The following is a 25,808-nucleotide window of genomic DNA, read 5'->3' as shown; positions in this document are numbered from 1 at the left end:
ATTGATTTAATACGTCGACGAGCCTCGATTGAGAAACCTTCGATTTTTTTTCTTTCTTTTTTTAAGATATAATGAACGAAAATTATTGCTATAAAATGACCGTGAAATCGTTTGCAGAAGAATTGTCGGATTTCCCTTTTTATCCATGTTTTTTTTTTTCCGACAATAATATTTTTCCTTGACGGAATACGTCAGCGTTAATTATTTCTCCTCTTTTATGAAAACAACTCGCTATTAGTACTTGCGTGTTTAATGTGCGCCTCTCTTGATGCACATAGGATTGCATACCGCGATTAGATATGCACTTATCTGCACCGCGTACACTACGAGTTTCGAGGTATTATTATATACGCTTTGTACTTTATGATGTACGTGTGGAATCGATCATAACAGAACTACGTTGGAACTGGTCATTGTCAAGGAAAAGTACGCTTAGAAACGCGACATTTACTGTCCACGTGATGCAAGATGTCTATATATATACATCTACATATATATAAATGTCAATAAATCAATGCCACGTGGAACAATTTCGTGAACCTGTTCCTTCCGGATTTTAAATGTTATACTCAATAATGAATAAGGAAATGATTTCGGATCAACAGCTTACCACGTGCACTGAGCGAAAGAAATACTTTCTACGCAGAAAATGAAAATGTTCACTGTACCAAAGAAATTTTTCGTTAATTCAAAAAAATAATTATCCTATTTAAACTCGAAGAAACTGAATGCAACATTTGAATGTAGTAAAGTTTCTATTCGTCCGAAATATTTGCTAAATACTCTTATTTCTGACTTACACCGGTAAATGTTGACATTCACCGGTGTGTGATTGTCGACACACACTGGAGAGGGTCCGAATGTACAACAATGTAATGAAATATTCGATCTTTCACCGACGTATTTGGTATCTGTTGACATTCACCGGTGAAAGTCGACATTCTCCAATTTCGGTCAGTCACCGTAACATACATACCCTTAAGGTGATACATTTTTTCGTGAAAAATGGAATTTCACGAGCATAGCGTTCTTCCTTAAGGCCTCCATAATCACGTGTTAAAATTTCAAGTGATTCGGTGCACCCAATTTGAGGAAAAATCTTATAAATATTTTCACGTTTTATTTGTATAGAATGACTCTCATATCACCTTAAGTACTCCTTGATTAACTATTTTACCTGGAATGTTGGAGCTACCGGTAAAAGCTTAACCTTTCTCCATACCTCGGTTTCCTGCTCACTTTTAACAGCCCAGTTCTCCGGTTTTATGAACGAGGTCAAGGAATCCCTGAAACGGCAACAAATGCATATCTCGATTAGACATATCGTTAGCATAACGCGGCTGATATTCGAAGATCTACGTAAGACGAAAAAACGCCGAATTAACCTATTCGGGATCGCTTCCAGGCCCCGGCTCGACCCATGGAACCATCGCCCAATGGGAGTCCCCGGATCCAGGGCCCTCCGAGGCCCTTCATGCCAGCGGACCTCTCTTCCATTCCCCATATGGACGGCACCCCTCTTCAGGGCAGTGGCCATGACACCACCGACGGTGCCAAGGGCGGTTCACAGGTAAAATTCAATTTTTTACATACAAAACGTTTCTAAAAAATGGAATTTCATGGGTGTAGAGACCTTCCTTAGGGCCTGCTTAACCACGTGGCAAAATTTCAAACGATTCGATACATCCAGTTTCGAGAAAAGTGTCACGAACGATTTGACTCCTCGCCTTAACCCCTTAACTTGTGCGCTCGACTTAATTCGAGCACGCTAAACAAGCCAAACTGTGCACACTCAAGATAATTCGAGCGGCATTGTATTCTATGCTACTATAATTTTTCACCCTCGAATATAATCGAGAATTTTATTTTTTTGCCAAGACAATGTTCTAGTGTTTTTCTTTTTACATAAAAAAAAATGATTTTTTTGTAGGTTTTTTTTCTCAAAAAATCTGGGCGTTAAGGTGAAGTGAAACACGTCGAGGAACTTCCTCGACGTCGATAAAGAAGATTTTTCTAAATCCCTACGCTGCCGACGTTCGTTTTTATATTGACAGCTGGGTCGAATTATGTCGGGTATTGTATCAAATGGCATACTCCACCTGTCGTTTTGGAAATAATTATAAAGAAATCGAAGTAAAACTCCAGAAATCCTCTGGATTCATGCCTTCTGGGGCCCTAATTGACTGCAGAGGGACCCCCTGCGCCATCTGTGATTTCCAGGTCAATTAAATTTTCACTCCGAGACCTCGTATTACCATCGTTTTGGCATAGAAGCGTGTACAACACTTTTTTTGCCCTTATCCCGTTCAAATGTGAGTTTATCGACTATCGAAGTGTTCTAAATTGTCGTAAAATTGTCCTGACCCTTTCGATTCTCATATCAGAGCCTTCGATAATTATATACTGATCGAGATATGAGAGATCGACGCCATTTTGGTTCTGGTCTGGGGTGAGTTAAAAAATTCTTTTGAAAAATCCAAATGTTGAATGTGTCAGGACAATTCTTAGATGATCAGGAGTGATGTGTCTAAGTTTCGGACAGTTTGGTCTGATACCCTTAAAAAGAAGTGTTGTATTCGAATCGATTGATTTGAAGGAGGTTTCACTTCACCTTAACCCCTTAACTTGTGCGCTCGAGTTAATTCGAGCACGCTAAAGAAGCCAAACTGTGCACACTCGAGATATAATTCGAGCGGCACTGTATTCTATGCTACTATAATTTTTCACCCTCGAATATAATCGAGAATTTTATTTTTTTGCCAAGACAATGTTCTAATGTTTTTCTATTTACATAAAAAAATTGATTTTTTTTTTCCGGGTTTTTTTTTTCAGAAAATCTGGGCGTTAAGGGGTTAATTTTCTAACTTCATTCACAGGAGCCGGGGCCGGGTCCAGGTTCTGGTCCGAGCTCGGACTCGGGCCCATATATCGTTGGTAGCCCCATAGACCTCGGTGGCATCGACAACGTCGACAACATAGGCTTCCACCTGCAACCCCTTCAACGGCTGCGAGGAAGGAACCGCGAACACATCGAACTGCGAGAAACGGAACCGTCGGGGTGCGAAGGTAGGTCAGGGGAGATGGGTCAAGGCGAGTGGACTCGCGATGTCGAATGCCGGATCCACGGAGATGTCATGGAAAGGAGGAGGAAACAAATTTGCGGATCGAAACGCGGTGAACGGTTCGCTGGGCTAGGTCAGGGACGGCAGGTCGATACGAGCAGGTCCAAAACGCGCATTCGAAACGAGGGCCGGCTTTAAGGTGAAGTGAAACACGTCGAGGAACTTGATCGACGTCGATAAAGAAGATTTTTCTAAATGCCTACGTTGCCGACCGTCGTTTTTATATCAACAGCTGTGTCGAATTCCATTGAATATTGTACCAAATGGCATACTGCGCCTGTCGTTTTCGTACAATAATTATCAAGAAATCGAAGTAAAACTCTAGAAATCCTCTGGATTCATGCTTTCTGGGGCCCTAATTGACTGCAGCGGGACCCCCTGCGCCATCTGTGATTTCCAGGTCAATCAAATTTTCACTCCGAGACCCCGTATTACCATCGCTTTAGTATAGAAGCGCATACAACACTTTTTTTGCCCTTATCCTGTTCAAATGCGAGTTTATCGATTACCAGAGTGTTCTAAATTGTCGTAAAATTGTCCTGACCCTTTCGATTCTCATATCAGAGCCTTCGTCTGGGCTGAGTTAAACAATTTTGTTAAAAAATCCAAATTTTGAATGTGTCAGGACAATTCTTAGATGATCAGGAGTGATGTGTCAAAGTTTCGGACAGTTTGGTCTAATACCCTTAAAAAAAAGTGTTGTATTCGAATCGACTGATTTGAAGGGTGTTTCACTTCACCTTAAGGTGTTATGAAAGGATCACTTCATATATGAATACAAGTTTTCTCCAAACTGAGTGCACCGAATAATCGGAAACTTTAATACGTGATCGTGGAGGCCCTAACGAAGCTCTTGAAACTCAGGGAATTTAATTTTTCGAAAAAAAAAAAGAATGTTTGTTTCTTTTGGCCCTTGTTCGGANAAACACCGAAATCTGAAGAATGTCGACTTTCACCGGTGAATGTCAACATTCATATAGTCGCTTAGTGTATGTCCGAAATATTTGCTAAATACCCTTATTTCTGACTTACACCGGTAAATGTTGACATTCACCGGTGTGTGAGTGTCGACACACACTGGAGAGGGTCCGAATGTACAACAATCTAATGAAATATTCGATCTTTCACCGACGTATTTGGTATCTGTTGACATTAACCGGTGAAAGTCGACATTCTCCAATTTTGGTCATTCACGGTAACATATATACAACCGATGATTAAATTCTCTGCGAATTAATGGAAATTCCATTCCTTCGATAACATTTATGATATTTCCAATAATTCTAACAAACGATGAGTGATTATTATTATAAAAAAAAAAAAGAAAAACATTTAAAATCAATTACCGTCCACCACAAATTTCTGACACATATTGTAAATTTTATTTAAAACTACGTTATATAAATTACGTGTGCCGGGGTTAATACAATTTTCAACAAAAGCGTTATAAAGTGAGAGTAATTTATTTATTTTTTTTTCTTTTTTCTGACAATGCAGTTCTCCAACGCGACTAATGGGATCCCCGTCGCACTCGACGCGACACCTGACGCGCCCAGTGGGACTCTAGAGTCTAAAATCCATCTCGTCTCCCGGAGCGCTCGTCCTTGGCCTCGCCTCGCAAGTGTGCTTATCGATAACGACGCGCACCACCACCGCCACGGTCAGTGGATTCAAGGGGCGGCCAACTTGTTGCCCGGCTGGCGCGCATGCGCCCTGCCTCGGCGCGGTGAGTGCGTGCGCGCGCCTCGGTCCCGCGGAGCTCGGCCCGCTTCTGGCCTATACGTTCCGCGGCCTCGGTGGCTCTCCGCGGTCCTCCGGTAGAACCTAACCTAAAAACGACCCGATCGCCCGGACCCTCGCCGCAGTCTAACCAGAGGACGACCAATCGGGAGCGGCGAACTTCTCGATCCGAAATAACGACCATCCGCGCGGTGAAGAGGCCTACCGGAAATAAACTCGTAAATACGTATGTACAGTTCCGAATAAAGGCACAGTTTACACCGACGCTCTAGATACGCGTACTAAAGGCGAAGTTTTAATTACGATGCAATAAATCCACCGTAAATGCCGGATTTATAAGTATTAAGCTAATCAGGCATTTGATGCCGTTTCCACCGATGAAGTATGGCATTAAAAAGTCCTCCGCCCTTGTAAGTCCGGTATTTAGGTATCGGTGGAAATATAGTAACTCTCTGAATGTAAACAATGGTGTACCGAGCGATGCGATACGCACATTGACTATGTCTCCATCTTACTCGAAATCCAGGATTTATCGGGTCCTACCCTAGTAAATCCGTATTTATGTGTCGATCGAGACACACAGGATCGGTCTGCATTAATTATTAACGCGATGGAGACGTATTCATCATGTTGGTATACGGTCGTTTACCCTGACGGATTGATTAATCCACGTCGTTAGTATGCGTATCAAATGATTGGTGTAAACTAAGCGAAAGGGAAGGTGCTAAAAGATCTAAAATCACGACAGAGAATCAGGATGAAATAGAAATCGAACATGGTAATAGGAGTTTCTCTCTTTCCGCAGGATTTTAAATTTCGCCAAATGGCGTGCGAGTGTCGTCGATGTATCGAACCTCGATCCGCCATCTTGGATTTAGAAGAGTTCAGTAACTCGGGAGGGGGTGTCGGCTCGCGTTAATCGACGGGGTTTTAGCCAAGGTTGGTGGATAGCGCGAATTTTGCGAGAGAAAGAAGCATCGTCGAATGACATCGATTGGCCGGTCCTTCGCCGCGACACCGCGGCGCCTTTTGGTACTTCCTTCCGGCTGTCGCCGTCTGGCGCGGCTCGACGTATGAGTGCACGTGCACCGGGCGGGGCGCCTCGCGTGGTGGGGGGTGTAGGTGTAGCTGGGCGCACGTTCGTCAGGGAGGGACGTGGGCTTGTGTGCGGCGCGACGTCGGTGTGCCGCGGTCACGTGGGCTCCAAGGAGGACAATACACAGGGGTGTGGCGAATCGCCCGGCGACGCAGCCCAACCTCTTCCGATCGACGGAGAGGTTAAGGCCTAGTTCAAACAAGCTTAAGGTAATGTAAAAGGGTCATTCTATATATGTAACGCAAAAATATTAATAAAACTTTTCTCCAAATCATTTGAAACTTCACCACGTGATTATGGAGGTTCTAAGAACGTGGTGCTGATGAAATTTCACTTACAAAAAAATATGTGTGTATTCTTGGCTAGATAAAAAAGAATTTGAACAAAAAATGTTTTTCATGAGCACCACATTCTTCCTTAGGACCTCCATAATCACGTGCTGCAGTTTCATATATTTCGGTCCACCCAGTTTGGAAAAAAGTTTCATAAATATTTTGACGTTATGTAAATATAATGATCCTTTCATATTAACTTAACGGAACGGGTTGAAACGCATGTCAATGTTTTGTCGGATCACAGATTTCTATACATTAACCTATCAGTGGGAGTAGACATATGTCAAGGTTTATCTCATTTCGGTTTCCTTTTACAGCTGCACGAGGACTGGGTAGTTTGTAATTTGACGCGTTCAGTCAAAATCGCGGAAGTGCAGATATCACACGATGACACGTAACATTTATTGTTTTCACGAGTTAAATGAAAAGAAACGCCACACTAGTGTTGTGTATTAAATTGTAAAAATAAACTTTCAATACCGGAATTCCTGAACTTCCGATAATTGAGCAAGCCACAGTTAATCGGTTAACCTAACTTCCTAACCTTTCCTGTATCTTGAGATTAATAAGAGTGGCAAGACAAATTGCAGAAACAGAAAATCATTGCAAGGAAGAAAGGAATCGCAAATTAATGGGACACTATTTTCGGTTAATAAGTACCTTGACTCTATGAATATTACGAATTAAAAGTAATAAATTAATTTATTTACAAATTCTCAGAATTCTCTTGAATTCTTTTAAATTCTCTAGGGATCTTCAGGATGCGTAACATCCTCGGTTATATTGCTCTAAATTAAATTCTCGAGAATTTAAAAAAAAAAAACGCCTGGGGTATTTCGACTGACTTGTAGCAGGATTCAATACGCCAATTCCGATGCTCTGGATATTGTTAACCGTGTTCTTTCAATAGGTTAACGATTTTGACAGCTGTCGAATTGACGTACAGAATCTTGCATCTGTGTCCTCCCCATCCTACCATCGGGGGGCGGGAAGCGCGATTCAACTAGAATATCCCTATAAAATGTACGCGTCAGCGCCCCCAAAGAGTAACTGGTGGAATCCTAAATGAGATAAAGCGGAAGGAAGCCCTGGCACATTTTTCTCCAGTCCATACAGCAACTTTTAGCGATCTAGGTTTATGTATAGAAATCTGTGTGGCGGATCAACACGTATCCGATCGTGCTGCTCGGTGTGAGGCGATCCTAACAAGGAAGGTACCTGAGGTGTCCCCCCCTCCGATTTTGTTCATTTTTAAATATGTTATAGAGGACTAAAATCTAAGGGACCCGTGTTTTTTTTTTATCGGCGGATAAACACTTTTAGGGGGTGAAATCAGGTTTCAAGGTTGGCCAGCGCCCCCAAAGAGTAACTGGTGGAATCCTAAATGAGATAAAGCGGAAGGAAGCCCTGGCACATTTTTCTGCAGTCCATACAGCAACTTTTAACGATCTAGGTTTATGTATAGAAATCTGTGTGGCGGATCAACACGTGTCCGATCGTGCTGCTCAGTGTGAGGCGATCCTTACAAGGAAGGTACCTGAGGTGTCCCCCCCCGATTTTGTTCATTTTTAAATATGTTATAGAGGACTAAAATCTAAGGGACCCGTGTTTTTTTTTTTTTATCGGCGGATAAACACTTTTAGGGGGTGAAATCAGGCTTCAAGGTTGGTCGGGCAAGGGGGTGAGTGGGCTGTTTCATATAGAAGCACTCGACCGATTTTCACGAAACAACCGTCAAAATGTAGGGAATGAAGAATTATGAAACATGCATTTGGAATTTTTCGAAAAAATTCATTTTTAAGGGGTGAGCCACCCCTTTGAATACTTCTTTTACCCCTTACGCGAGCAGTAATTGTTCTATCCAAATGAAACTTTTTTTGTATTGTTCTGGTCTATAAATTAACCAAATTTCATTTGGATAGAGCAATTACTGCTCGCGTAAGGGGTAAAAGAAGTATTCAAAGGGGTGGCTCACCCCTTAAAAATGAATTTTTTCGAAAAATTCCATATGCATGTTTCATAATTCTTCATTCCCTACATTTTGACGGTTGTTTCATGAAAATTGAGCGAGTACTTCTATATGAAACAGCCAACTCACCCTCTTGCACGGCCACCCTTGAAGCCTGATTTCATCCCCTAAAAGTGTTTATCCGCCGATAAAAAAGAACACGGGTCCCTTAGATTTTAGTCCTCTATAACATATTTAAAAATGAACAAAATCGGAGGGGGACACCTCGGGTACCTTCCTTGTAAGTTGGTGGATAGGAAGTAATCGATAGGGGTGCAGAGATCTACAGGTGTCCGGTCGATCGCGGCAACCTCGCCTCTCCCCTCGCCTTGGCGAGGGCTCGCGCGCTCTGATTGGCTGCGCGGCTCGACCAATAGGCGCGCGCGTCGCGAAGGTCGTCGCACCCCAAAGGTCGACAGTCCGGGCCCGCAAATCGATCGAGACCTTCAAATTCCGCCGATCGATCCTCGAATACCGCTCGAGAATCGCGAGACTTCTCTCGCGTGGTCATCGAGGACTATCGAGCCAGCAAATTTTTCTTATCTAACCGCCGGATCGCAAAATACCCAATAGACAATTAATTCTAATTTATCGACTCAAGGGCTCCTTGCTGGTGACCTTCGAGTGCCGGGAGAGAACGAAGGTCGCGGGAATGCGCCGAGCCCTGCGCAAAATTCCGCATCGATCGCAGGCCGTTCCCGCCGCGACTTGTACTGCGCCAAAATACGTGGATTCGAGATTAGCCCGGAGCAATAACTCGTTGTTTAAATACAAAGTGTGCCTTATGCCCGATTTTTTCATACTCCCGGATACTTATAAATAATGGGTCACATTAAAAAGATCTGCCAGGTAAGCAGGGTTGGGTACTTTCGCGGTTTTCGGCGCATATTATGTAAACCAAGTAGTTTACCGCTATGACCGCCACGGGCAATTTTAGGCTTGTTGTCGATCGCGAGGCGTTCACCTTGTTTACGCAATGTAACATGGCACGCGACGTTGGCAGGATCGCGTTTCTCAACGGAAGGCTTTGTCGACCTCGGTTTTGATCTCTCGGAGACTCGGGTTTCGTCCCGCTCCAGGAAGCTCCAGTCGGATAAATGGCGTCCTCGTCCCCGGGAGAAAGTGGAGCGCCGTAACTCGAAGCCCTCAGCTCGCCCTAGTAAATATTTTAGTTCCGAAGTCGAGCGACACCTCGTAAACTACTTCCAGAAGGGGCAGCACGTGGCTCGAATGGCGTGTCGACTTGCAAAGGCGGTTTCATTTTTCGAATTCGAGCCAGCAGTCGATTCTGTAACTCGAGCCTAGGGAAAATGCTAAAAGTGAACACCTCACTGTGATTCCGTAACTTTTACTACGGTAAAAGTGTGAGATACTTCGCTCGAGGCTAGTTGACCAGAAATTTCGTTTCGACTCGTTCGACTGGAATTTTTTTCCACTCTAGAGATTTCACATTTTCACTCATAGAATCGGGTAAATAAACTCGTGTGAGATGGCAGAGCGAAAAGTGAATACGCTCGTGAAAAATCGATGAATACAAAATCGATATCCCGATCACGACTGCCTGCTAATTCGGTATTAGTGAGGGCATACATGTATACATGGAATACATATACCTGTGTATTTATTAAAATTTATACATACATAACGTGTAATATGTATTCATACATGCATATTCGTGAATCTAAGGTGCGCGTTAAATCCAAGCAGGAAAAGATGACTGAATACGTCGACTGGGCAAAACGTGACGTCGAAAATGTTCACGATGATCTGAAAAAAATTTGAGGTTATAATTTACGATATTCCTCGGAGGGAGACCTTTCCTTACCATGTTTCGATTGTAACGCGTGGAAATTAAATAATGTCGCGCGAGGATTCAATTTACCTGTAGATGCGAAAATTCTGAGGTACATAATTCATCTCGATGCGGTGAGACGTATCGCGCGAATTCAACGCTCGTTCTTTCCATCAGTGAGTTTACCGGAACCTTTAGAGGTATGCACGAGTGCGCGAGGTTGGTCGAACTTCCTTAACGGCGAGAAAATCCCGGCTCGGGGAAAATCCGATGATGGATGAGAGCTCGTGAGACCTGCAATCCTTCTAGAAGAACGAGATGGATTTTGTGAACACGAGCGTCGTGCAGTGGTTCAACCATAGATTCAACCAACTGAGATCGCGCCTCTACGTGTACCTGCGCGTCCGCCATCGTAAGTCGGCCTTTGAATCAACCAATCACCTTCGAGCTATCGAATAAGGTTATGTAGTGACACGTCACTCAACATTTCTTTACGTAAAATATCTAAACTAAGCGATTTATATAAACAAAGACGCGGAAAAATACTGAAACCTCACTTTTTTAAAGAGTTTTACTTACAACAAATTTTCAAATTATAATACTGCAGAGTGAAGACGGTTATGTTTATTACCGCGCATACGTCCCGTACAAAGAGAATCGGGAATTGTGCAAACAGTCCCGTACTCATGTAAATTACATCGCGTATGAAACTCGTGTCGTAAAATATCTACGCAAACTTAGTGTAAAATAGAAAATTATGTAAGTTATCTAGAGGATTCTACTTACCCAGCCCTGCTATTGTGGCGCCATTGTCTCTCATCAAATGTCGTCTACATTTTTCCATTTTCGCGCGCAAATTCGAAACGCACCACTGCGTCTTTTGAGGCACGATTTAAAGGAGTATTTCCGCTCCGTGAAGAGAAATAAGGAAATAAGCCGTGGGGCGAAGTGAAATGTCAATTTGATTTTGTAAATAGCGTTCTGTGGACTATCTTACTGCTCTGTTTTTAAAAAGAGGGATAGAGAATTTCCGGGAATTTCAGTTGATTTCGGTATCTCCAGCTGGACGTCCAATGAAGGTTATAACTAATCGATTTCAACGTACGCGTGGTTCGGTGAGGTAACGTGGTTACCTCTGCTTCGAAGTCAATGTCAATAATGTGCCAGTCGAAGGTGTTACGGGGATCTGACATATTGTCAATGTAATTAATTAGAGGAACGCTTTAATGCACTTCTGGCAAAGCTGAAATCATGCTGTAAGAACGTAACAGAGTAGGGTGCTTGACCGAAACTGTTTCCTGACTGGCATTTGGTCCTTTCAATCTAATTATCTACCCTGAATATTAACACCGGTCAAGTATAATGGAGTGCAATAATGTCCAGTATAATGTAAACGACAATTTCTATGCCGTCGTTGCAAGGAACACAAACCTGCTGAAAAAGTGGATACGGTCGAAGCTCTCTCACAGTTCTTACTCGTTGAGTGACTTCGATAATGGTTTGTGTAATGCCTGCGACAAAGATGGTTACGTTCGATGATGGTAAGCCTGGTGCTTTGGAGAGTCACGGTGTATTTATTCTTGCAGATGTTAATAGAACGGAGAATGGCGAATCGCAGTCCGAAGGGCAACCTCCCCTGCACTCGCAAGAAGACCAAGAAGAGAGGATCGTATTTGTTAATGCGCCCCATCAGCCTGCTAAATATAATAACAATCACATCACCACGGCCAAATATTCACTCCTTACGTTCGTTCCATCGTTCCTTTTCGAACAATTTAGGCGATATAGTAACTGTTTCTTCCTCTTCATCGCACTTATGCAGGTATGAGTTTGTATTTTTGCTATTGATTTATGTTTTGTTTTTAATAAATGGAATTTCTAATTATTAATTTAATGGATTTTGTTACAGCAAATACCAGATGTGTCACCTACGGGTCGATATACCACTCTGGTTCCTCTCATATTCATTCTCAGTGTGTCCGCCCTTAAGGAAATAGTCGAAGATGTTGTAAGTTTCGTTTTTGTCTGAAAATGTAGAGTCATTCGAGATCTACGCAAGATTGACACTTTGTTTCAGAAAAGGCACAGAGCCGATGATGAAATCAACATGCGCGAAGTAGAAGTGTTAAGAGACGGTCGATGGCAGTGGATTCAATGGCGCAATGTAGCTGTTGGTGACATCGTCAAGGTTTGTTTGACATTTAATAGATTCAATTACACATTATTATTAATTTACATTTATCTTCTACATTTTTATTTAATGTCAACAGGTGCACAATAACAATTTCTTCCCTGCGGATTTGATTCTGTTGTCATCTTCGGAACCACAGGGTATGTCCTTTATAGAGACTGCAAATTTAGATGGCGAGACAAACCTCAAAATCAGGCAAGCTCATTCAAAAACGGTGATGCTCCTCGATACGATGGAGTTGATGAATTTTCGTGCTAACATTCAATGCGAACCGCCAAATAGACATCTTTACGAGTTTAATGGCGTTCTTCGTGAGACCAATAAGCAGTAAGTTTATCGACTCGATAGTAAAATCGACTGTAAGTATTCAAATAATGTAATGCATATAATACTACACAGGAGCGTTTCTTTGGGACCTGATCAGTTATTACTTCGTGGTGCGATGTTAAGAAATACAAGATGGATCTTTGGAGTTGTAATATATACAGGCCACGATACAAAATTAATGCGCAATAATACTAGCACTGCACCACTGAAAAGGTCGACCATTGACCGTCTTACCAACACGCAGATACTTATGCTTTTCTTCATCTTGCTCATACTCTGCCTTATTTCGGCTGTATTTAACGTTCTCTGGACGAATGCGAATAAAAATGGTCTCTGGTATTTAGGTTTAGACGGTGAGTTTTTCTACTCTGTTTTCGAAATCAAAATCTACGCCCGAAGTTAAAGGTTGGGTTAACGAAATTTCTGTTACAGAGGCAATGACCAAGAATTTTGCGTTCAATCTCTTGACGTTCATTATTCTGTTCAACAATCTGATTCCAATTTCCTTGCAAGTTACTCTGGAGGTCGTGCGTTACGTTCAAGCAACGTTCATAAATATGGATATCGAAATGTATCATGCGGAGACTGATACACCTGCAATGGCTCGCACTAGTAATTTAAACGAGGAACTTGGAATGGTCAGTTATGTGTTCACTGATAAAACGGGAACCCTAACGAGAAATGTTATGGAGTTCAAAAGGTGTTCAATTGCTGGTAAAATATACGAGTAAGTCTAGCGAATAATAGTTGCAGTCGCTAATTATATTCATCTATTTAAAGTCGTACCTTTTCTTACCGCCAGTTTACCAAGTCCAACGGCTGAGGATGAAACGGGTACTAATTGCGAATTGGTAAAAGATATAATTGGTGGTAGGATAAGAGAAGACTTCCCACAGGAAGAAGATAGGAAGAGGTCTAACTTTGTTGCTATTTTGCATGAGTTTATGGTCATGCTGTCGGTGTGTCATACTGTGATCCCTGAAAAACAGGACGATGCTATTATTTATCATGCTGCGTCTCCAGGTAATTACGAGAATTTGAACCGTTTAATTATTAACGCCAGAATCCTGCAACTGATATCTTCTTCTAACGTTAAAGATGAACGAGCACTTGTCGATGGAGCACGTAAGTTTGGTTATGTCTTCGATACAAGGACACCAGCTTATGTCGAGATAGTAGCTTTGGGAGAGAGACAGCGATATGAAATTTTAAACGTAATAGAGTTCACGTCAGCCAGGAAAAGAATGTCAGTGATTGTTCGAACACCGGAAGGCAAGATTAAGCTCTTCTGTAAAGGGGCTGACTCGGTGATCTACGAAAAGTTAGCCACTGAATCCTTGGCAAATGCTGATCCTGATCGAGAGGGTGTAAATGACTTTCGCGATGTGACACTGGAGCACTTAGAGATGTTTGCAACGGAAGGTCTGAGAACTCTCTGCTTCGCTGTTGCTGATATACCGGATAACCAATATCAGGTTAATGTCGATATATTTATCTTGACCTATTCGGTATTTAATACCAAAAATAATTTTTATGTCATTATTTCTGCTTAACAGTGGTGGCGTGAGATGTATCACAAAGCAAAAATCAGTACGTCGAATAAGGAATGTAAACTCGAGGATGCAGCTAATCTAATTGAGAATAAGTTGACATTGCTGGGAGCCACAGCGATAGAGGATCAATTACAGGATCAGGTGCATATTTTTCTAGGGGAATGGGAGACCTTCTTTTAATCTATTTTTTATTAATATTATGTTGATCACACAACGATGACAACTTGATTTTAATTTTACAGGTTCCGGAGACATTGCAAGCTTTAATTCAAGCCAATATTAATGTTTGGATACTAACTGGTGATAAACAGGAAACCGCAATTAACATTGGCTATTCATGCAGACTGATTACTCATCCCATGCCTCTTATCATAGTTAACGAACCTTCCTTGGACGTGAGTAATTAAAATCTTCATTTTATTATCCATCGTAAATGTACGTTTCCAGTGGAGTTCTAATGGAGATGGGTTTTAGAAAACAAGAGAAGTTATTATCCAACATTGCCTGGACTTTGGGCAAGACTTGAGGTGCCAAAATGATGTAGGTCTTGTGATTGACGGAAATAGTCTGAAATACGCTTTGTCTTGTGACCTGAGAAGAGACTTTCTGGACTTATGTACCTCTTGTAAAGTTGTTATTTGCTGTAGGGTCTCACCCATGCAGAAAGCCGAGGTGAATATTATTCCCTGGCAAATGTAATGCATCAATCGCAGCTGATTAATTATAGATCGTATCCGTAAATAATGAAACAAAGTTTTACAGGTAGTTGATTTAGTTACGTCCAACACAAAGGCAGTCACTCTTGCTATCGGAGATGGTGCAAACGATGTTGCTATGATTCAGAAAGCACACATCGGAGTTGGTAAGTTGACAGTATTACATAACCTAATCTCAAATGTCAAACGTTTCGCTCCATTCTCAGGCATCTCCGGAGTGGAAGGACTTCAAGCTGCTTGTGCTTCGGACTACTCGATCGCACAGTTTTGTTTTCTAAAACGGCTGTTGTTCGTTCATGGTTCCTGGAACTACAGTAGAATGTGCAAACTTATTTTATATTCCTTCTATAAGAATATATGCCTTTATGTTATCGAACTGTGGTTCGCTATATACTCCGGCTGGTCCGGACAGATTTTATTTGAAAGATGGACCATCGGTCTTTACAATGTTGTGAGTAAAGTTTCTTTCTTATTATTTAATGCCATACCGTGCCTATTGTAATCGATTTTAAATTGTATCGTAACCTTTGTGCAGGTATTTACAGCAGCACCCCCCTTAGCAATAGGTCTGTTCGATAAGGTTTGTTCTGCGGAGACACATTTAACTCATCCACGATTGTATGCTGCGAAAAATACCATGGAGTCTACATTTAATATTAAAGTGAGTAAGCCGAAAATTTCATTAATCTCGTTCACTTCAGCGTTTCGTTTATTTCGTCAGGTCTTTTGGGTATGGATACTAAACGGGTTACTCCATTCGTCTCTGCTGTATTGGTTACCATTACTGGCTTTGGAACAAGACGTAATTTGGGCAAATGGTCGCGATGGCGGCTACCTTGTTCTAGGAAATATTGTTTATACGGTGAGTCACGATGAAGTTAATCATATTATAGAAAGTAATAAAAAGAAAATACCTAAATGTTCTTCCCTCGATTACTTATATAGTACGTGGTGGTAACGGTGTGTGGAAAAGCAGGTCTTATTACCAACTCGTGGACGTGGGTGACTCATCTGGCTACGTGGGGATCTATAATTTTATGGTTTTTATTTATTGTAATATACAGGTAAGACCGAAGTCGACAAATCATGACGTTCAAGCTTGGTAATGTTTTATTTCATCGCACTATTTTTTTATTTTTCAGTAACTTCTGGCCGGCACTAAATGTCGGAGCAGTCATGTTGGGTAGCGACAGAATGCTCTTCTCTTCCCCTGTTTTTTGGCTCGGCCTTATTTTAATACCGTCAGCAGTATTGCTCCTTGATGTCACGGTCAAAGCGTAAGCAGTCAAAAGTTTTTTTATCTTAGATTCAATAATGCAATTTACGTTACATTCTTTTTTTATATCCTTCCACAGAGTGAAGAATACCATGTGGAAATCATTAACAGAAGCAGCTCGGGAACAAGAAATTAAGAAATCTGATCCCGGAGACCTGTTCGGCAATCAAGACTACAGAAGCTCGTAAGTTATTCTTGTCAACTTCCAGCATGACAACTTATGTTATCGAATCGTCCATAATATCAACATGACGTTACCAAGCTTGTTAAAATTATGAGCATGTGTACTGTGTCAAATAATCCTTTGAATTTTTTTATTTTTCATTCGTGATTTTTTTTTACTTTAATCTCGACCTATCTTTTTTCCCATTAATGGTACACTACATTTATTTATTTAATTTTTGTGTTTCATAGTATCATTTACACGTGATTTAATTTGTATTACATTATCTCCGTTTTTGAGAAAAAAGAGATAGTATGATACACCGATCTCTGACCCTCTAATTAACAAACTGAAGTGTAAATGAATATTCAGTATAACTCCTCGCACCCGTCACGTAACATTATCCATGGCCCGTTAAATGTTATTCCGCATGTCTTTAGTAGTGCAGTTTGATATTTCTAATCACTTGAGAATATTTCGCTGAATTCAACGCGCATGGCTTTTTAACGCAATTGAAAAATTGCGATCCAGGGAATGAGAGTCTGTTTCTATTATTTGTAATAAAGTCCAAGATCAATCATGAATTAATTTTATCAGCATCTATGTTGCTTGCACTACTCTCTGTAGTTTAAAGTGCACCTTTATATTTGTCGATGCAGGCCATCAACCAATTAGAACTTGCACTTTTCACAAGACCGAAGAACGTACAAGCAACGATTCCAATAATTCATGCATCAAACACATGTAATGCATAAACTGAGAATGTGTTTGTAATCCCAAGTCGTAAAATTCAGGATAACACTGATTAAGCTGTCAAGATCTCATACTTAAAATGAAAAGTCATCCGCAGTAGTTCTTTTTTCCATTTTAGTAATTTTTGTAATGAGAATTGCATATTGAGTAGTTAATGAAAAATCGCAGCAAGAGACCGAGGAGAAGAAAACGATGGCTAACCGGATGTTGGAGGCCATGCAGAAGACGAAGTAGAATCAGGAGGCTTCCGTTTACGTTCGTGGCACACACAGCCTGGTTCTCGCACCACTCAGGGCATGCAACGTCCGTCTAAAAAAAAATGTCCACGCCTTTTTATCCAAGAAGAACCTATCCTATACACTGGTCCAGATCCTTCTCCAGTTCAAGTTCATCGGAGCCTCCTCAGATTCCAAAACTCATCGATCCTAAACACGAAGCAAAGTGATATCTCATGAAATCCCAACGCCACGTTATGTGCAATATTACGATTTATTATTTATGTATGTATAACCTTTTCGATACATATTTCATCTATACATGTACGTTCGTGTATAGTCATTGTTCACGGAGTAGTGCCCGACGTGTCACACACTTTTGTGCTATTGAGTATCGTGGGGAAAATCAATCGATGTCTGAGCTGCTACGCCAGCAAGCAAGCTGTCGTAGCCAACAGTACGAGATAAGATCATTTTGGGTAATTCATGAGTAGTTACGTTCTTCACATTCGCTTGGATAGCTGTAAGCACTTCAGCTTCGAGAAACTTAGTAAAAGGATCTGCAGTATTCACATGGCCAAAAATGAACAGCCTTTGGCTTGTATCGCTGTATCGTACCTCGATATACGCCAAGGAAGTAGTTAATATGCAGAGTAGAGCCAATTTTTTTTGTAAGTACGATTACAAAGCTGTGCTACTTGTTACAGTAAAGTATAAAATGACATCCGTTAAAATCATGAAATGCAGTATCGTGGTATCGCTGTGATGAAAGTATACATCGACTGTATTTAGTGGATATTCATGCGAATGATTTTCAATGTCACTGTCGTTATCACTTGTTAACGCAAAGTTGTTCTTTTTTTGGTATGTGTAACCACGGTAACCCGTACAGGCCTGTGCATGCCATCGCCGACCTCGCAAGGTGTAAGTATCCCGGTAGTTTCTTCCACCTAGATTCCTGTGTTAGAACTCTAGTTCTGAGACCCGAGTAAACGTGTTGAACGGTGCATGTGTGAACATTACTTACCAGAGCAATCGCCTGCTTGTCGAGGAACGTTGCCACTGCTATGACTCGATTATTAAGCGCCTGAACACGCAACATGCATGTTTACAGCCATTGTCTTGTGCATCCGATGATTAAGAAGGTAGATGGGAACGTAGATCTTAGTCTTTACACGTAGGCAGACATTACCGTTGCTCCATTTTCGTTTACATCTCGCACGATATCAACAAAGAGTTCACAGTTCAAAGGCATCGCAACCATCTCTGCAAGTCTAAAACTCTGAATGCAGAGGAATGTAGATTTTTGTCACCTATGTTTCATGAGTCAATGCGAGTTTTACCATCGAAAACTGTCAAAAGTATCAAATCTCGTACGAGGAGGGAAACGTTGAGGTTATGTCGAGCCACCGATCACTTTTATTTTTGTTATTATCTACGTTATTGATTAAAATTTACTAATCGGACTACCAGAGGTCAGCAAAAAATCGTGAAACATACTCAGAATGAGAACGACATCTTAAAACAACTCGAAATGGACGAATTGCAGATTGACGGAGACGGCTCGGCTACTGAAAAATGTTAAAAGCGTATTCACCAGGCGGTCTAACGCCGCGACCAGAGTTAATGTCGAAGTGGAGCTGTCACGTAAGTGGAGCCTTTTGACAGATGACAAGTTGGAAACGTAACTGCCATTTACGAATACTAAAGACATCGTTGTCATATTAGCATCGTTGAAGTGATACAAAAGGTCCTTCTACTATATATATAAAATGTCTAAATATTTATAAAACTTTTCTCCAAACTGGGTGTACGAAGCCCTAAAGAAGAATGCGATGCTCATGAAATTTGATTTTTAAAAAAAAACATGTGTCTTTGGTTCCAGTATGAGATAAATGAAAATATTTTGTCTTAAACATGAAATTTCATGAGTACCGTGTTCTTCCGCAGGGCCTCCATAATCACATGCTGAAATTACAAACGATTCAGTGCACCCAGTTTGAAAAAAGTTTTAAAATAAATGTTTTGACGTTTCATTTATATAGACTGACTCTTTCGTAGCATCGTTAAAATTAAGCTTTAGCGTTGGTATGTCTTCGTCTGGTGGAAGGTGGAAGGTGGTTGGTTTCTAACGAGTCATCGAACAGCTAATATAGTACACTGTAAATAACCGGTACACCCGTAGATGCTTAAGACAAGGAAATGAACACACGGCTGTACGTATTCCAAAGCTTTATAGCGATCCACCCTAAAATCTTAGTCTGGTATGTGGCACGGTTTCGAGAAAAATGACTTCAGAGCGATTCGCAGGTTCACTAAACGTAGATAGATGATCTTCACCAGAGTTTTTAATGTAATAATAATCCACACAACTTGCCTAGAACAAATATTAGAAATAGTAAAGGTGTGTGCATTAAAAGTCCAGCGATTTAAAAATGTAGCGACAACCTAACTTTACTTATTCACTATGAGTAAGGGTTATGAGACAAAAATTCTGTGGAGTGTTTTAAGATTAAAACGTGAAACCGTTCTAGGACACATATTGATAACAATGTACGGATTGTTTATAAAATGATACGCTCTGAATTTGTGATTAAACTGTGAGGAATGTGCACTCGTGCAATGTATCGAACGTAAGGCCGTTCGGTTTGTGTAAATATGTTTATAGGGTATTTATGGTTTACCTAGTGAAATAATTTATTTTCCTATATTAATGACATTTGATTTTGAAATTCCATTATCCTAGTTTAGTGCGTCAAGACTCCTACTGTTTTACATATTAATATTTTTAATAGTATCGTTGTTGATAGTCCGTGGAATGAGGTCCCATCTGTAGATAATCTAACCTTTACCTTTTCTTCACAGAAATTCGTTTACAAGAATTCAGAAATGGAAAACCGAACGGCCTGTTTAGTTTCTTAATTTCTAAGAACATAATTTTATTACACCTGCATGTCACCGAGAGGTACCATTTACAGAGAATGGTACAGTCTGTGGCGTAAAAAACATACATAATTTCCTTTAGCGAAGTGTTATTGAAACTTCACTGTCCATTTGTAAATTAATTGTCAGTGGTTTTGTGTCAATGTTTGTACACATTGTTCTCTGTTAATGGATCTTTTCCAAGATTATTATATTTATTTTGGAGGATGAATTTAGTAACAAGCTCTTTTTTCATATGCATGCTGACGAGCAGATGGTTTCGCCTTTTCTCAAGAAGAAGGAGGTTCGGTAACGCAGACAGATGTCATAAGAGCCTACGACACAAACCTACCGAAACCTGGCGGCATGTGATCTTAATCTGGTCATCGATACTGCAGAACTCAGCTTCGGAAGACTTCAGGACGAAGTTATCGCTTCCATGACCCGACGAGGAAGTGCTTTATGCCGACTTCACCTCCTGGTTGACGTCCATTAATTTAGAAAGAGAGAGAAACATTTTCTCAGGGGTAGCGAGAGTCTTCTCAAAAGAGGAGACCTTCTCTTCGAGGGCGATATACTTATTTTGTGAGCCTCCGTAAACGTGGAAATCGTCTTCATATACAAACAGTGAGCTCGCCCGGTGGAAAAGACTGGAACTGGATGGAAAGTGGAAGTAAAAATGTCAATTCCAGGGATTACCTGATTTTGTCCTTTGCCCCTTATTCCATTGGAGATGAAAGAAAAGTGACATAAAATCCCTACTAATCTCGTGGACATATAAAGTGGTGAAGTTATTTAAATCAAGAATTCCAATTTGATATCCCGGAGAAAGGATTCATGGCAATTTAATGCACATATTTTTTTAAGGAACTCCAAGGAATTGTGGATTAGGAGAGGGGGATTTTATATATGTCGAGACGTCAAAATATTTATAAAACTTTTAGTTAGCTTCCTTAATCACGTTTTGTAAATATTTTAACGTTTCAATATACATAGAATGACCCTTTCATAATGCCTTAAATCGAACAGAAATATATTCCTGTTTATGGAATTCAATGTAAATCGAAGTGCAAACGGAATAGATGAATTTATTCCTGCCACGTGAGAAATACGGAAAAAATCAGGTATTAGAATGGAAGGAAAAATCGTCCCTTTCACGTTGAAATTCTGGAATTTCAAATCCTATCTGAGTCTTCTTATCGGGCGTGAAGGTGTTATAAAAGGCGTCATATATACCAGAAAGTTGAAACATTGATAAAACTTTTTTCTCCAAACAGGGTGCACCGAATAATTTGAAACTTTAATACGTGATTATGGAGGTCCTCGTGAAGGTTTTGAAACTCGCGAAATTTCATTTTTCGAAAAAAGAAAAATGTATTTAACCCGGACAAGGACCAAAAAAAAATGTGTCGAAAAATGAAATTTCGTGAGCTTCAAGACCGTCATTAGGACTGCCATAATTACGTGTTAAAGCTTCAATTATTGGAGAAAAGTTTTATAAATATTTTTACGTTTTGATGTATGTAGAATGACCCTTTCACATAACCTTAAATCGCGCGAGTAGCGAAATACTCGACTGCGGGTCGGAAGTGCATCGATGCGCTTTCGACCACAACCGTATGTATTTATTTATTTATTTATCTATCCGTCGATTGTAATGAAATAATCTCGGTTGACCCTTGAGTGCCGATACCTTGCGAGTAGTAAATCGTTAAGCGATTAGCGCCTCGATTCTCGCGACACCGACTGTGTATTCATATAACAACTATTTCGGAATTTGTATATTTTGAGAAACTTCTTAGGAAAAAGGTAATGGATTTTACAGGCGCCCTTTGGAATAAGTCGGATAATTCTAGTTGATTTGATTCACGGCGTCTTCATGTATGTACCATGTCACGAGTCTTTCTAACCTCAAAGAATTTTCGCGCGAGACTATTCTTCGATTTATCGAAATCAAGTTTATAGATATTCGCAAAGCAGGCAGTAATTAATTACAACGATCGTGATAATTCAATAAATTGTATTAAATAACGTGGTGAATATTCAGATTGTCAAAACTATTCGAAATCGTTCCCTAATTTGGGGCTCGGTTGACTCTAGTCGTTTTCGAGGTGGATAAGATTTTTGTCTCGCATTTACTCTCCTCGATTTGTTTCCTTCTTTCAATGCATTACGACAAATATATTTATTAGAAGAGAATTACAATTCTATACATCACTACGTTCGGAATAAAATGTAAGGAAAGTACGAGTGACCGAAGTTCATCGCAAGCCCTGGTGTCGACTCCCCTTCTTCCACTTCTTCAATAACTGAGTGATCTCCAACGTAAAGTTTTATTAAAAGATAATAAGTATATCAATAAAGTGTACAAAGCACATGTAGAAATACCAGTCGCTACGTTCGACCGATGTTAATGTATATAAATTCATTTACTACAGCTCCGACAGACACGGAGAACTACATCGATGCAGGTTCCGAGGGACTTCCCGAAGAGGATCGACGAGACGCATTAAGAATGCAGCCATACATTTTAATCAGTGATATTAAAACTATAATGATTTTGATAAAGGGATTTTCCCAATCCCAGTTCATATCGAAATCACAAATGGCATCGGCTTGTTCTTTGAGAAATGAGCATTTTCATTGTCATGCCTGGATAATTGAAAACGAAGAAGTCGATCCATCGAATCAGTGGTGCAGACGAAGTAGTGCATTTGTCAGCAAAGTATATAGAATGAGAACAAAGTCCTCCGTAAGGAAACGAAGTACATGCCAAAGGGAACCATTATCATGGTTTTTAAACGTTGGACCTTGTACTTCGGCAAGCCAACCTCTTGTTCTCGTTTCGAATATTTCTTTGAAAAGTGTATTTGGCCTCGTACAGGTCTTCCGCCGAGGTTTCTTTACGTAGACCCAGGCGGCTCTAGCTTAAAGCTCAGGAAGAAGTTCTCTTTGTCTTCCTTGTACCTAGCTTTCAAAAGAAACTCCCAAGCCAACGAATGCCCAGGAAAATTGTACTTCTGAGCAGACTTTTGACACTCCGTCAACCAAGAGACCACATCCAGGACTCTCCTCTTCCTGGGCTCCATATTCCGAATCCTGGCTTCGTTTTCTGCCCGAATTTTCGCCATGAAAATAAAATTGCGCCATCGACGACTAGCCATACGAGCCAGATATCGTTCTCTGGCGGTAAAAATTAAATTCCCATGTCCAGAAGATGAGATCGGAGGCTCGAGACTCCCATGGCGAATTTTTGTCAAAGCTGCGACGAAGATGCGTTTGGCTAATCCATTGTTTTTAGGATTTACGTCGAAAGCTGGCCTCTTCAAGGTGGTATTTCTCTGTCTGGGGGTGAATTTACTCTGCATGCGTGTCTGTGATGATTTATTAAGGACCAAAATGGACGCATGCGTTCCACGACAAATACTTTCAGAGATTCGCCAAGTCTGACCGGTGGACTTCTCTTCGTCAAGTCCCAAGACTCTGCCAAGTAAGTCTCCTACATAGGGCATGGAAGTGCCATTCCGTTCTGCCTTTTCCCATGCCTTATGGTAATTCTTCGTCCTTGTTGATCTGTATATCTTGCAGAGCCTCTCCATGGTCTCGTACGTGCTGGCGTGATTTTTCCTCAACCTGGACCAGGTCGCCCTGAGCCTGAAAACCGGCGGGGACTGCAGCCCCGCTAGAATGGACCTGCAAATGGTGTTTTTACATTCTCGAAAAATTAGGACTTTCTCAATCAACTGTTAAAGTTTGGATGATATAGCGAAGTAAGAATTATTCATGCCGATTAAATATGCTTTGTAATGTATCTGTATCTGTCTATAAATAATAGTCGAAAAACTTACCTGCAGGAATGGAAGTTGCCCATAAGGTGGCACTTATCGGCAGCATTGACGATCCTAGCCAGCATCCTGGTCCTCATGTCGATCCTCCGGATGGCGAGCAATTCGCTGGCCATCAGACAAGAGATCCTGTGGCTGAAGGCCACCCATGCTCCAAGATTAGGGGCGTTCCTGGAGGACTTCTGGAAAATTAGGACCTCGACCTCCAGCGAGGGTATCCTGAGGAACAGGTCTCTGTCGATGAGCGTCAGCTGACGAGCCAAGGTGGTGCTGTCTATGTCCCATATCGTAACCACCAGGTCCATCCTGAGTAATCTACGTAACTGGGCAGTCGTACTTCCTTCTTTCCTCTCACGAGGGTTTCTTCTGCTTCTTGCAGTCCCCCCGGAAGAGAAAAGACGTCCAAGGATGCAGCTGGACCTCTCCTCGACTGACCAGGACTCTCTAACGAGAAGAGCTTTGATGTTAGTTTCAAATTATTCGGGGCACCCAATTTTGCGGAAGGCTTTATAAATATTTTGACTTATATATATTACATGTAACACCTTAATTTAAATTCATTCCAGACTCCTTACCGGATGCCCTCGCTCTGGACGCTCCTCTTCCGGCGACAGAAGAACCTCTTCCTGCCCAGTCTTTCCTTTTCCACGCGGAAATCCCGCAGAAGAGCGAGATGTTGCCGCAGCTCTTTGTAAGCAGTGGCCGCGGCTCTAGGTCGGTACCAGTATTCCGGGGTCCAGAAGAGGATCACTCTCCCCCTGGTGGCGGCACCCATGGCGCCGCACTTCCCAGGCTCCAGGGTAGTTAGGGACACACTAGCTGCCAGCTGACGACGGGAAACCGGCAGCCTTAAGGTGAAGTGAAACACGTCGAGAAACTTGATCAACGTCGATAAAGAAGATTTTTCTAAATGCCTACGTTGCCGACGTTCGTTTTTATATCGACAGCTGGGTCGAATTATATTGGGTATTGTACCAAATGGCATATTCCACCTGTCGTTTTCGTACAATAATTATAAAGAAATCGAAGTAAAACTTGTGACGGATTTTCGTCCGTCCCAGGACCACGACCGCAGTAGACGATACGGGATCTCCGGGAAACCCTAAGGATGGTGTGAGGAGACTAGTATAGGTGCCGTTCTGCTCCAGGACCCCTCGGCACCCGCGGGATCGAGCGAGGGGAGGGACGTGAGGAGGTCGAGGCAGGGGCCCAGACTCCCCAAAACATCCGGGGAGTGGGACCCCTCGTCCCACGGGGGGAATTCTGCGAGGTCACCGGGAGGACGCCCACCCGGAAAGCGGTACATGGACCAATTGAGTCTCCCAACCGGGTGGAGCGCTCCGACCGAGGAAGTTCTCCGGCAAGGGCCCGCGATCTGGTGAGGCCGGGAGGCGCCAAGAGATACGGGTGGCAGGCCTCGCGCGGTGGACAGGCCACAGCCACTGCCGAGGAAGCCGTGGCATTAGATTAGATGGGTCGTCCTCCACCACCAAGGTCGATCCCAGGGGGAGACCCGCCGGCGGATTCCTCATTGGCCTCGCGAATTCCCCTACCACTTTCCGGGGACCCGGTGACAACCCCCGCGACCTCTAAGGTACCGAACGTTCCCCTTCCCTGACTCGCCGGGTACGCCGAGGGGGAGAAATATGTCTGGATTTTCGGGTTGCGTGGGTTTTCGAAAAGGGGGTCTGACCCGCGTGAGTGCCGCGAGTGCATGTGTGAAGAAGAGGACCGAGGGAGAGGTGCCGGTCGAT

The 25,808-nt window shown here is 41.8% G+C and overlaps 2 protein-coding genes across 12 annotated transcripts in view; one reads left to right on the top strand and one right to left on the bottom strand.

Annotated features, from left to right (window-relative positions):
* Window positions 1-22,456, top strand: part of LOC105702205 (probable phospholipid-transporting ATPase IA) — a 37,144-nt gene extending 14,688 nt beyond the window's left edge. For 5 of the 11 annotated variants that reach the window (XM_012429791.2, XM_012429875.2, XM_012429705.2 and 2 more), the window contains 22 exons: window positions 1,406-1,570; window positions 2,877-3,066; window positions 11,680-11,915; window positions 12,003-12,101; window positions 12,171-12,281; window positions 12,364-12,611; window positions 12,684-12,964; window positions 13,044-13,338; window positions 13,414-13,634; window positions 13,710-14,086; window positions 14,168-14,305; window positions 14,407-14,559; window positions 14,639-14,836; window positions 14,927-15,026; window positions 15,087-15,331; window positions 15,416-15,541; window positions 15,602-15,742; window positions 15,826-15,944; window positions 16,023-16,157; window positions 16,236-16,340; window positions 18,837-18,934; window positions 20,484-22,456. In XM_012429791.2, coding sequence (XP_012285214.1) covers window positions 1,421-1,570; window positions 2,877-3,066; window positions 11,680-11,915; window positions 12,003-12,101; window positions 12,171-12,281; window positions 12,364-12,611; window positions 12,684-12,964; window positions 13,044-13,338; window positions 13,414-13,634; window positions 13,710-14,086; window positions 14,168-14,305; window positions 14,407-14,559; window positions 14,639-14,836; window positions 14,927-15,026; window positions 15,087-15,331; window positions 15,416-15,541; window positions 15,602-15,742; window positions 15,826-15,944; window positions 16,023-16,157; window positions 16,236-16,340; window positions 18,837-18,934; window positions 20,484-20,581 — 3,864 coding nt within the window. In that variant the 5' untranslated portion in view covers window positions 1,406-1,420 and the 3' untranslated portion in view covers window positions 20,582-22,456. The other 6 variants (XM_023433174.1, XM_023433175.1, XM_012430514.2 and 3 more) reach the window with 6 other exon arrangements.
* Window positions 22,457-22,547: 91 nt separating this feature from the next.
* LOC105704333 lies at window positions 22,548-25,243 on the bottom strand. The gene is made up of 3 exons (XM_023433176.1): window positions 24,637-25,243; window positions 24,058-24,496; window positions 22,548-23,902 (listed from the first exon to the last, which is right to left on the bottom strand). The coding sequence occupies exons 1-3, from the start codon at window positions 25,037-25,039 to the stop codon at window positions 23,113-23,115; spliced, it is 1,632 nt and encodes a 543-aa protein (XP_023288944.1). The 5' UTR covers window positions 25,040-25,243; the 3' UTR covers window positions 22,548-23,112.
* Between the last annotated feature and the right edge of the window lie 565 nt (window positions 25,244-25,808).

This window comes from Orussus abietinus, unplaced genomic scaffold, assembly GCF_000612105.2.
Source record: "Orussus abietinus isolate OABI.00-Male unplaced genomic scaffold, Oabi_2.0 scaffold583, whole genome shotgun sequence".
Classification (NCBI taxonomy): Eukaryota; Metazoa; Arthropoda; class Insecta; order Hymenoptera; family Orussidae; genus Orussus; species Orussus abietinus.
The sequence above is the reverse complement of the archived record's forward strand: the minus strand, read 5'-3'. Positions and strand labels throughout refer to the sequence as shown.